This window comes from Cottoperca gobio, chromosome 13, assembly GCF_900634415.1.
Source record: "Cottoperca gobio chromosome 13, fCotGob3.1, whole genome shotgun sequence".
Lineage (NCBI taxonomy): Eukaryota > Metazoa > Chordata > Actinopteri > Perciformes > Bovichtidae > Cottoperca > Cottoperca gobio.
Window position 1 is genome coordinate 13,438,463 of NC_041367.1, and position 13,706 is coordinate 13,452,168.

The 13,706-nt window shown below is 40.8% G+C and overlaps 1 protein-coding gene across 2 annotated transcripts in view; it reads right to left on the reverse strand.

Moving 5' to 3' along the window:
* The window catches only part of LOC115018171 (CD166 antigen homolog), a 34,345-nt gene extending 21,193 nt beyond the window's left edge, over nucleotides 1-13,152 (reverse strand). For both annotated transcript variants that reach the window (XM_029447032.1, XM_029447031.1), the window contains exon 1: nucleotides 12,869-13,152. In XM_029447032.1, coding sequence (XP_029302892.1) covers nucleotides 12,869-12,929 — 61 coding nt within the window. In that variant the 5' untranslated portion in view covers nucleotides 12,930-13,152. The remainder of the gene's footprint in view (nucleotides 1-12,868) is intronic.
* Between the last annotated feature and the right edge of the window lie 554 nt (nucleotides 13,153-13,706).

Genomic DNA, 13,706 nt, shown 5'->3' on the forward strand with positions numbered 1-13,706 from the left:
ACGAGTTTATTTAAAATGCTGCTTTTGTGGCGAGGAGAGCAAGGCTGTGACCTATTAACGTGTGATTAGAAGCCACTCATTCATACTTAATTATTTTCGAAGTCTTTTAAATGTGATAACTTTCTCATGAGCCAAAGAACCTTCAAATTTGATCATGCTGTAGATTCATACAAGCGTTACGGAATTTGTCCTGCTCGTCCATGCCTAATGATTAGCTTCCACACGCAAGTAGTCTGCCTGTAATCACAGAGGCTCAACACTTAAGTTAGTGAATCAAATAGTTACTGAAACACTTCTAAGAGTCTCTTTACGGCGCTAAAGTTGAGCTCTTAAAGATTTTTGATCTTTGGCCGATCTTGGCAAATGTTTAACAATGTTTCAGCAGCGCTGGTTTTTCACACTCTTTGCTAGTTTTTACGAGCGAATAACACACGTTTGTGGGCGTTGAGTGTATGACACTAGACTCACGACATTTCAGTTGCATGCATCTGATTTTAGCCTCGATAACAGGCCACATGGTTTATGGTTTCCTGGTGTTTCTGGAGTGTAAGATTATGAGGCACACCTAACTGCACACCAAGGCTCGAACTTGCTGTTTGAAACCTCTGTTTTCAGTCTATGTAATTAAAATCACAGTCTAATTTTCCTCCAGCAATCTCTGGGAAGTATAATCAAACCAATCGAGGATTATAAATGCAGACGCACTGATAATGAAATAAATGTTTACAGCCTAATAAAATAAATGTAAGGGTTAAAGAGGTGCAGCAGATGGTGTGACGGAGCCTCTAACAGTGAGTAATGCTCTCTACTAATGAATATAGTGCCCTTTGAATTACTGATGCTTTTGAACTGATATCCGTAAATCTAAGTTCAAGAAGTGAATCCTCAAGTTGTTAGAGCATTTTCGTTTTTCTCTCCCCCCAGTGCAGCTAGATGTGTTAATAGGCAGCTTTAAAATATTCCTGACACATTCAAAACAACCTTCTTGAGATCAAAGTGCCCGTCATTTCACCAGTTCTCTTCAAGAGCTATCATATCAGTCGGGAGGTATCAGTTTTTTGCATACAGGCCATAACCCTGGCAGTGTGACTTGCCTGAAGCAAATAGAGCAGGACTCACTTCCAGGGTAAGTGTCTGCTCGCTGTATTATGGATTGAACATCGTTTGTAATCAATTTTTATTATTAGCCCAAAGGGTCTTCGGCGCTAACGTCATACAGCAAGAGAAAGAGAGACAGACTGGTACAGGAACAATTAGTCGATTACTTGATTAATAAAGAAATAAAGTCAGAAATGTATGTTCAACATATTACCGGTTACAAATTATAAAGTGTGAGGATTTGCTGCTGTTCTCTCTTTTATATAACTGTAACTTGAATATCCTTCGTCAGACAAAATAAGCAATTTAAAGATGTCCCCTTGAGACATTTTATAGACTAAAATATTAATTAGTTTATTGAAAAAAAGGATAATTAACAGTTTATTCTGTAAATTAATTACTTTTAGCGATTCAGTAAGCGTTGAGTATGTGAGATGTCGGAGAATGGTGAAAAAATGCTCATCACAATTTCAGAGCCAGAGGGGATGTGTTCAAATGTTTTGTTTTCATTTCGGACCAACAGATATTAAAGAGCGAAAGCTTCGACTAGAGACTTGTTGAAAAATGACTAATCGCTAATCGTTTCAGCTCTTAAAAGCTTAATTAAGTCATTGAGTAGAAATGCCAAACACTCTTGCAACTTTTCTCTGTTTTATATCATTGCCAACTAAATATTTAAGGGGTTTTGGACTGTAGGAGAGATTTGGTCTCTGGGAACATGTGATGGGCATTTCCTCTTTATTTTCTGACAGAAATGACAGCTAAATTGCTAATGATTATAATTGGAAGTTGCAGCCCTAGCACAGGCCCCATGCCAAACCCTCATGCTCAACATATTATATGCAAACAGACAGTGCCGTACAGGAGGGTCACGTTTGAAACATCCACTGCACCATCAGACTAAAAGCATCCTCCTACTTGAAGCAAATTTGGTGGATTAGATTTTTATTTTGAAATATTACCCCAGCTCACAGCTACACATTCCACTATTTACCGAACCGCAATATGTTTTTGTTCAAGTACCTGCATGTCTGTACAAACCACTAGAGCTATCTTTCCTGTAAATGTGGCCCCGCCCAATCCCCACCATAGGAAATCCTTTGAACATCTGAGAACACATTGAGCCTGAGGGAGAACTTATGTTTACTATTATCCTTTCTGTATGCCCATATTACATGTGCAGGTGGCGCCTGAGGATAGCAATCAAACCTGATGCCACAATATCCCCCCCCTCTAAACACAGACCCCCACACAGTCCTGACCAGAGCGGCAGAGAAGGAGAGGGATGACTCCGCTCAGAGCCCATCACTTTTCTACGTGGGTGAACAAGACTGTATCCACTTATTGATCTTTAAGTGCTTCATTAGACGCTGCATGAGCCATGGACTAATATTTTCCCAAACACGAAATGGATGATTAATGGAAATATGTGCGCTAGTTGTACTATTGTCTCATTATAATGCAGAGCACCTACTTGGCCGTATCAATAATGCATGCCTTGTTACACTGTAAACAACAGAAGATATTAACAGGTAGATATTTTCATTTGTTCTGCACATGGCCTGTACGGCTTTCATCTGTGGTAATTGCCGCAGCGAGGTTGATACTTTCACATTAGTTGAGCAAAGAGTCATGTATGCTGTTGTGCACTCATAATGACAGGCCTGACCTTCTAACCCTTCACTGTGAAACACAGCAGGCAATGCTCCCCATTCAAATAAGCCAAACAACCTGGTTGGTATTAAGAGGGCATGACGGTTTCAAATTGTGTCCTGCTTTAGCTTCTGGCTCTGGGGGGGTCCTAAAGCCTCTGATGGCTAAACAGAGCAGAGAGCGGTGGGAGGAATACATGGAATGCAGATAATACATACAAAGGATTATGTACCTGCTTGCACATCAAATCTGTGTGGTTTCATGTTTAATACCCGTGGACCAACGTCTGCTTTGATGGAGTACTGTGAAAGGTTGGAGATTAACATGCGCTGTCGCAACACTGAGTCTTCCTACGCCTTCAGGACTTTCAGATTGACGTGGCGGGATAACCGCGAACATGATTTGTTTGAAAGGCTTTACTCCTGTTAACTCCAATGGCGCCAAACTGTTTTGTTTTTTTGTATGATGGATTTGTGTATTCTATAAAGTGTTTGTTTAGGTGAAATAAGTCCAAAAGACAATTCATATTTTGTTGAATCAAGGTCCCTAAAAGTATTTTCCTCCTTTTTTCAAAGACGCATAACAAATAGAAATGTCACAACAAACACAATCTTGCTCTTTTGTTTGTGCCTTTTGTTTGTGTAAGATGAGATAACCACTCTCAATTTATGTATTTCAGCATATGTCACCGTCGTCTTGGGAACGCGGGTCCTTTAAGGCAAAATAATTGAATTAGTAGTGGCAATTGAGTTTTCCTCTTCCATTATGACATGAGGAAAAGCCATACATCAAGGTAAGTGCTTTTAACCACCCAGCCTGGCGTTGCACATCTTTACCCCCCATCTGCTTCTTGTCCTGTGTGGTACACCCAGAACAAAAGCAGAAGAAGCCCTGCAGATCTAACTCAGAGTGAGTCGAAGACAAACACCCCATTTCACACAAAACCTGTCAATAACCAACTACATCTAAGAAATACCTCAACAAAATACTGTATCTACAATGTGGCCTTAAGAGCTCCAGGGTAAAAATCTCAATGGGGATGCTCTGCACAGACTATCCCCCTTCAAGCAAAATGAGTCAACACGCTATTCTGAAAGTCCCCTGGAGCAAAGAGATGCTTCTACTGCAGGGTCAGAAAGAAATACAAGAGCTTGGGGATACGGCTCCCCTGAAAGTCCAGAAAAAGCTATAAATTGTAACAGAACAAAAACATTAGGACCTTTACTGTGATTTTAAAATTCTTTACTGGCATGGTGCTAAAAATGGCAATGTCGGTCTGTCATTGTGTTTACCGCTTTGTTCCAAACTAAAATATCTCAACAACTCTAGCATTGTAACACTGGCTTGCCATGAAATGTTGTACAGACATTCATGTTACGCAGATGATGACGCGTAATGAATTTGTTATCCCCTGACGTTTGCTCTAGTGCCAACATGAGGTGTAACTTTTTTGGTTTTATTGCCATGTCTCTACAACTATTGGATGGATTGCCATGAAATTCAGTACAGACTACAGTGTTTCCCCTAGGTTTACTGCTTTCCTCTGCTCTGTCTCTGACTGTAGGTGTGTGCGCACGTGTGTGTGCGTGTCGGGAGCGAAGTCCCGCCCTTCGCAAAACACAGAGGAGGAGAGAATGTGAATGCGCAAAGTAAACACTGAAACGTGTACATAAATGAGATAAACATAAGCGTTTAGTTTATTTAATAAAAGAGCACCTGTTCAATGTGAAAAGTGAGTTGTGAATATATAAAAAAGATAAATAATACATTAAAAAAACTCCTTGAATTTCAGCAGGAGCGAGGGGCTCTGTTGGCCCCCCCCCCCCTGAAACAACGGTAGGGGAAACACTGGACTAGAACTGTAGAGTCGATTGACCCCTTCACTTTCTATATTGTGCATCATCAGGTCAAAATCTTAATTTGTCCAATACTTTAATGACCAAATACCTGCAAAACAAATGGAATTCCCATTATTCTCATCTGCACTTTAGTTATTAGTGAAGTATGAATTAGTAATTGTTAGCATGCTATCACGTTAAGATGGTTAAACTAAGACGGTTAACATGATAAACATTATACCTTCTAAACATTAGCATGTTAACACTGTCACTTTGAGCATGTTAGCATATTGATGTTAGCATTTAGCTCGAAGCATTGCTGTGTCTCTAGTTTCGTTTAATAGCTCAGTAGAACTTCTCACCAAAATGGAAAAAAGATGTCACTACTAACAGAACAAGAGGAGAGAAAATTACATCTCAAAACTAACTTCTTACCCGGCTCCTCTTGTGTTTAGTTGTTAATATTAAGAACATGAACATTTGCAGATGTAATAACCTGAGAAATGAAAATGCAGATTACAAGATATTACTGAGGAAAATAAGAAATATATTCATTCAAGCATGATAACTGAGGAAATTCCACCCTGAGCAGAAAGGTAACAATTATTAGAAACCCACGGGGAGGTATTATCGTGTGAACAAATGACAACGTGTGGATGTGATGTTCTCTTGGTTTGGTGTATCTGTTTGTGTTGGCTCTGTTTATACATGAGCGTGCTGTGGCAAGCCCTCCACAATAAGACAGGTAATCCTGAGATTTCCTCAGAGAAGAGCAGAAAATACAGGCTGCTTTACCCTTAAATGTTTTACACTCACAAAAAAAAAGAAAATTATTTTTCAGTGTCAAATTCTTTGCAGTGTGATCCTGCGCGCTGAAATTAAATTAATATCATTATATGAGGAAATGATGTGTCATCTCTTCTGTATCTGATACTTGTATGGCGGGGAAATGAATGGTAGCCAAATGGGTTATGGCATTTTCATTACTCAAAATTAAACACCGCAAAGTTCATTTAGCAATGTCCTCACTCTATAGACAAGCCAGGCAGGGTAATAAAGCAACTTTTATATGAGAAGGTGCTCGCGTGGACAGACTGGTTGTGAGTTTACTATTAAACGTTCCTGCTTTTTCTCCCTTTTGCGACCACCTTGCAGTCGAGCCAGAATAAAATCAGAGTCATGCACGTTGCCTTTTTTGTGCTAGAAGGATAAGTCATTACAAAAGTCGGTATCTGAACTGCAGCAGTGGGATGTGTAATGCTTAGAGATTCTCCTCAGGAACACGAGGCTACTTGACCTCTTAAGACGTCCCATTAAGAAAAATTAAGCATTGCATCCAATTACCAGACAAGCATCTCTTCACCTTCCTCGTAAGGTCTGGCAGTGGAACAGTTGAATACTTAACAGCAAAGCAGAGCGTCTTATCATAAAACATCTAACACATCCAAGTCATTTATCAGTCAAAGCATCACTTGTGGGCTAATCGGCATGCAAAAAGCCATCACTTGACTTCTTTGAACAAAAACTGATGCTGAATCTAAGGACACAGTACTTGCATTGATGATGTATTTTGCTTACAACAAGATCGTTTTGATGTGAGGATTACATTTCTTCTCAATTAATCATGGTTTTTTCCAAGAAACTGCACATCAGGAAGTACACGCCCCGGGGTGCGGATGGAAGTCTAAGTTGTTCTAAGGACTGGAATGTGAAAATGTCTTTCTTTGTAAGGGGAATGGCGGATTTTTGACTTACGTAAAGTTTAGAGCAAGGAACCCTTTCAGACAGACAGACCAATAATAGCTTAAATAAAAAAAATATAGAAACAGTAAACATGTTCTCTGACAAATATGATTATCAACATCCAAATAATAATCCATGAGGTATCAAACTACCACATCCTACATCATCTCAAGTACCCCTCATACGCTAATATTTTATATTTCTTTCAAATATTTTAACTGTTTTTGTTATACTTTGAGCTAATTGTTTCAAATGTTTATACATAACCTTTAGGTTATTATTTAAAAACTAGCAAAAAGTAACAGATAACTATTTAATCTGGTTGTTTGCTACTTTTAGCAAATTAGTTAGTTTGTTAGTTAATTTTAGGTTCATATTTTAAATGTTTATTAACTAGTCTTAACTAACCATATAAACCATATAATACTTTTACTATTTCAACTGCAGTCAGCATCGTAGGAAAATGTTATAAAATACTTTAACTAAAGATCAACATCATCTTCCTAAACACAAATATGTGTTAATATATGTTTTTTAATTGTAATTTATGTTTCTCAAATTAATTGCGCAGCTTCAGAAGTAGTTGGGAATATAAAAACAGCTTCAATAAATTATGAGTTCAACAAAAAGATAACTACCATTGTAAGAAAAACATCATGATTTAAAATTTCAAGAGAGGCATCCAGCACTTGGGAGCAGACTTGGGCTTGAGCCCCATCCCGTGAGCATGTGTTAGACCTCTATAAAAAGGTTCAAGGGTAGCCCCAAGTGCATTGCTACATTGATGACCCAGAGAATATGGGCCAGCCATTTTAATCTTCTATCTTGTTTTGCACTAACAGAAGGACAGGCTTTTTATTCCAATCAAAGATATACTCCTGCCATCCCCTGTGAAAGAGAGTCTCCCTGAATGAGAACTCCTGTCTCCTACAAGTTCAACCAAAACAGCATGTAATCAAAGATAGCTTGGGGCATCGCAGACTGCTGCTGCAATCTATGAGGGAAGGATGGTGGACATCAGCACAACACAAAGAAACAGCTTTGAAAATCCCAAGAATGTGAATACCGAGGTCAAATGCAGACACAAGGCTGTTCTGTTGAATCCCAAAGGCCGTGCGTAACAGGGAGCAGCGCAGTGTTTCATGAATGAAAAATTAATAAACCGCGTCTGAATGAAGACAGCGTCTTCTCAGTATTGCAAACAAGCTTTTGGCCCGATAGAGCATGATTCAGAAATGAATAGAGGACAAATCTCCATGTCATTTTATTAGTTGGCCCCGGGGCCCGAAATGGATGCTTCACCTTTTTTTTCTCCACTGAATTCCCTGAACCTCAAAATAAAAGTCTGATACAATAGCAACTTCCTCTCTTGAGTCTCTTGACTCTCATAAGTAGGCAGAAATAATGGCTTTATGGGAGTGCCGGCATAAATATCAGAGGCTCACCACTAACAGCCTTCATGGGTCACAAGGAACCCCCTGCTGCTGCCAGGGGTGGGAACAGTGTCTTTGTCTTTGCTTAATCTATAAGATACATTTTAATGAGAAAAAGAAGTTCATTAAATGTAATGTATAAAAACAAAAGCCACATAAGCACCCACCCTCTGGCTCCCCATACAGATATGCCCATTTTTGGTATTCCTTAAATATTCTCTGAGGTCGAACGATTACCATCACAGTTAATGGAGGCCTCTCAAAGAATTCATTAAAACAGAGCAATGACTCTAATGGAGAATTTGAACAAAGATCCAGGCCCTGTTAAATATGGGTGTGGCCACAGGCTTTTCATATGGAAGAGAGATACTCCCTCCCCCCCCAGTCAGGTTGCACATGTGAAGTGCAGGGACAGGCAGCAGCTACTCTGTGCCCTCTCCGAGGGGTGTGTGCTGTTCCATATTAATGACAAAGAGAGGAGCGGGAGCAAGAAGTCGCTATCATACACTCATTTGTTTATAAAGAGCCAGCCACACAATACAGTCGGCGGGAGTCCACAGGATTCCAGTGAAAGCTGGGGGGCTGCGTCAATAACAAAAGACAGAAACTACCTCACTTTTTGTCCCTGAGACAAGGGCTGCCCAATTTTAGAGTGCTGTTGCTCTTTCACCAAAACCAAGGATACCTTCATGCATTTCAATGGGGGTATTCCTGCATAAAGAACGAAGCACTACTGCATAGCACAGTCATCCCTCTCCTGTTGTTAAGCCTTTCTTTATAGCTGAAACAATAGAACTCTGGTCCCTCCCCTTGGATAACAAATAAACCATTATTTTGCACGGCAGAGCGAGAAACCTGTGTGCAAAATTAGCAAAGTGAGAAAATAGCAAAGAGAAAACTGAGATGCTTTGGTAAAACTTGGTAATGCTTTTAAAACACTCTAAAATGATCTCACCTCAGTGTAACTATGTAAACTGTGAAAAAACATGTATAAAAAAGTGCTAAATTCAAGCAGCCTTTTAGAAATAGGTCCACAAATTACACCTAGAAATGGACAGCTGAAGAGGCAATTTTAGCTGAGATTATACAAATTGAAAATATCTCACACTGGCTCTAAAAGTAGGCCTAACCAATCACCAAAGTGTAATTAAGATTCACTTGCTGCTGTTTTACTGATAATCCTGTGTGTAAAACTGTCACAGGCGAACAAAAGACCTGCTTCCCATTGAGTCGTTGCCTCAGAGTCATTTCATTTTCTCAAAGCAAAGCCGCTCATACATCTCTCTGCTCGGTGAGTCCAGCAGACATTGAATTGCTCTCTCTAAAAGTCATAATCAAGTAAATAATAAGGCTAAAACTTGAAAGTTGTAATCATTTGGCTCAACATGAGTGATGGGACCACTGTGTTTTCTTTCAACAACTGCACACAACAGGAATCATAAAGAGACACTCGGCCTCTTCACGGCCCTAAACTAACCAACACCCCCCCACCTGTTCAGTGTCCTGCTGGGGATGGAGTGTGTGTGTGTGTGTGTGTGTGTGTGTGTGTGCGTGCGTGCGTGCGTGTGTGTGTGTGTGTGTGTGAGGGGTGCATGATGGCAGACAAAGACCAAAAGAAATCAAAATGCATGTCTATATATTGAACTGTGTTCAATATCAGAATCAGAAATACGGTTTTGTCTAACTCTACTCTTGTTGGCACAGTGTGAGACCATTGTCTATTTAATACAAGGTCTACTGTATGTGAGCAGTCACCGCACCATATGGTCTAGATGCATATATTATAAGCATAATTTCTCTGGGGACAAGCTGATTTCATATGTATTGTCTTGTAATATGGAAGTAGCCAAAGATGTTTCTCCTTTCACAGAATTAGATACTAATGAGCGAGTCTTATATGAGATTTCCCAGTTTTAGAGTTGCACTAAAACCTGCTCTTTGCTCTTTTGTTTTGTGCCGCATCAAAGGTTATGTAACAGCCACGTTTTAATTTGATCATAACTTCCGGTTGTTTTTAGTTTTACGTCACGCAAAGCTTCATCTTTTGAGTTATTTGTAATTTAAAGCAAAATTTACCATGTCAGCAGTTAATTAAGCTTGAGCCCCACATTTGGGCTATAAAGCGCTGCTGCCATGGGGCGCTAGTAGGAATCCTGCACCCCCTGATGGGAAGTGACACTGGGCTCCGCACCCTAATGCTACTTTAATTTACAGTACATCCTCGCCTGTCTGAGGAGCCTGTGAAAGGGTGCCCCTTTTCCCTCCACCAACAGCACCACAGCTCACATTCCCACTTATTTCTTGATTCTTCTTTCTTCTATTTCACTCGCTTTGTGATTCTTGGGTGAATAATGGCAAAAACACAAGTACATTAACTGTGATACTAGAAAAGATTCCACTTGGTAGTCCTACAGAGCTTTTTGAGAGACATTACGAGCTACCAAATTTGGGTTAAGCATCCAGCAGTATGATGAGTTGTGTCACATTTGGGGCCATTTTAATAATTCCTATTCTAATAAGTGAGAAGAACTGGATTAATAGGAGGCTTGTTGCCTTTGTTAGTTTAAGATCTTTTGAAGCCATAATCAATTCTGAAGATTCTCATATTTCCTCATGTACTTACTCAGTTATTCAGATGGTTAATCTTGATTTGATTATGTTCTGCTGCTAGCCAGCGAGCCCTTTTCTAAATACGATCAACAAACAAACAATTTTCAGAGAGTAAGTATTAAAGTGATAGCGCAATGTACAGATGCAGCATTTCTCTCCAAAGCCATGATTTGGTTGAGTTGGAATACTTTTCATGAATGCGGCTGAATTTTGCATGAAAGGATACAATATGTTGGAAGTCACAAAGAAATCTCTTTACAAAGAAGAAACAACCACAAGCAGTCTTCAAACATCAAGAGGAAACAGACTATAAACAAGACGGATGTGCACAGCACGAGCACAATAATACACAGTTGCACACAAGCTCACGTGTAACACAAGTGTACAATTAAAGCCGTTCTTTCCTTTTCCTGTGCATTAACTTCATGAGACAGGTCTGGACATAACCTAGTTAAAGATGAAAGAAAGGAGACCAAATTTATCTCAGGTGAAATTGGGTGACCCCCGCAAGAGATTAGTCCATTAGCAAAAGGGAGAGCCCCACTCGCTTGACAAGTAATACCAGCTGTGACACCGAGCGCCTCCTGTCTGGTCAGGAGGGGGGTGAGGGTGGTGGTGGTGGTGGGGGAAGGGTAGAGACTAGGGAGTGAACAAAAAAACAGATGCATCTTTCTGACTGTTTGTTCTAGGAGTAATTTAGAGCTCTGGTTTTCCTGTTCTATCTGGCTGTGGCTCAGGCCTTTAACGCCAAAGCCCCGGGAGCTGTTTCTTTTTCATCAGTTCAAATATAATAAACACAGGCCTGTTTTTTTATTACAAGTATCGATGCAGTTTTATTGCAAATCCCAAACTCAATAAGCCCTTTGAGTCAAATTTTTTCGCCCGTATTGAGCAAATTGAAGAAACACGAATATTTCTGTTTTTGTAACAACTCAAGACAAAACCTTTCCCCTTTGCAAGCACATGCAGGAGACTGACCATCTGTTGTGTAAGCAAACACACACATGTTTTGGCCATCGCTTCAGGCAGCACGCCTGTTCAAGCACAGCAGTGTGGATGGCCATAAAATCTAACCTCAATACCAACTCAGTGCACTCTCCTCCTGTCTCAAGCACACGGTAGTGCAGCGGCACAGCGGTGTAAAAACGCCTTAAAAGGGCCATTCGTTTCCTCTCAAATAAACCACCTGAGCCTGAATGATACGTGCTGCATGGTGTTAATTTACAACAACAGGCGCCACCATAGTGTGACGAGGCAGAAGGGAGTACAGTGATATTAACCTCTCCGCCCCTTTCCTTTCCAAATGGAGTACTCTGAGCTCCTGTGCGGCTTTGCGTAATGGCCTGGATGTGAGCACATGGTGCTGCTACCTGTTGGCCTGATAGAGCAGACAACAAGGAAGCCTGGAGAAAAGGCGTAAACACCTAATGGTCATTGGTCACAAACCAAACACAGAATAAAAACTAAGAGGTGTTTCAAAAAGGCATACTTTGTTCTTGTTTCATAGGTTATTCTTTCAGAGCGAAAATCATCCATTTTATTTTTAAGTAAAAACTTAATGCCAAGTTGCTGCCATTCACATCACATTACATCCATATAACCTAATTGCCTTGCTAAGACTTGGAAGCCTTCCCTTGTACAACCCATTACATCTGCATTCAAAATGAGTCCCATCCTACATGTAATTACTAGTAGGAGCCTGTCAGGAGCGCTTTCCCCAGCCAACAGGCAGCCCATAATTAGAATAAATCAGACAGGATGTGAACATCATTCCGCTCAACAGCCTGCATTAACAGGAGAGAAAACACATTTAAAAAAAATGAGGCATCATGATGACATCATGGCATGAGCACATGTGGACACTGGATGATGATGACAACCTCACTGCCTGCCTCACCCATGATGTGGGGTATAAAAGAAAAGGGTGGCACAATAGAATATTTCATGTCACATAAGCAGTTTATACACACAAAAAGTCACTTTTATAGATATGATCGATAATTTACAATAATAAACCCTTTACTGAGGTGAGGGAAGTTAAAAGAAGCTGCTTGGTCTAATTATCTTGACTTTTTTTCATACAATACATATATATTTAGATCTTGTTTCATAATTGAACACAATTGCCATGGGTAGAAGTGACCACGGCATTCATTGTCGATTATAAACTGTCAAAAACAACAATTAGAGAATATTTTTTCATGAAAAGAGAGCACTATTTTTTAGCATTAATATGCAAACCAAATCCACATCCATAACTAAATACTTCGATGACCTAAGAGTAACAGAAACTATATTACAGTTCACTAACTTATAACTAAAAACCACGCGCGTCACTGCGCCACTTCTCCGGAAATGTGCTCGATAACCCGGGTTGAAGTTTTTGTTGGCACCTGCGTGTGACTGCTTGGACTTTCCCTCTCATACACCTCAGCGCACGGGCGCATCCCGCGTGAACACCACCACAGCCCGGTGAATGGGACAAAAGCTTACCTTGGCGGAGGAGCGCGGTGATGAGGAGGGCACACACACAGTTGGCGGACAACAAGTGCATCCTTGCGGCTCTCTCAGATCCTCAGTCGGCTGCTGGTTTCAGAGGTTTGTTAAAACCACTTGGTTGTGTTGTTTCTTTGAAGGTGGATTCAATTAAAATGATCCTCGCGAGCTCCTGTTGCTGGTGCAGTAAAGGCAGTAGTTCAGTTCAGTTTTGGCTCTTCTCCCAACGTGGCATGTGCTCGACAACTCGCGCTCACATCAGTTCTGGTGGAACAGGTAATTGCGAGGGGCTCACAGACGAGCGCGAAGGCGGGGGATACTGTCTGCAGCTCCGCCCCCCCCCCCTCCCTCATTCCCTTTCCCCTCCATCACCCCCCTCTTCCTCCCACACACAAGTGCACCCCACCCCTTTTCTTAAGAACCCCCATAACCCCCCTCCTCGTGTGCCCCTACCCATCTTCTCCACCCCCTTTACTCTCATCTTCAACTCCTCTTCTTCTCCCCTCCACCCTTTTTCCTCCAACATCCACCCTCACTCTGCATGCATGCACAAGTAGACACACGCGCACACACACACACACACACACACACACGCACACGCACACACTCTCTCTCTCCCACATTTGCAGGGGGGAACCTTCATTCTACACCTCAGACTTGTTTCATGTGATATATGCATTTAAAACTTAACTGATATAAAAGTGAGAACTACTATAGTAGTATTAGCACAAAAATGTACTCCTGTAGTAATCTGACAATTTCTCAACGAGTAAGAGTACTTAAATACTGTAAACGCATGAATAACGATACTTGCCAAAAACAGGCAATTTTGGGG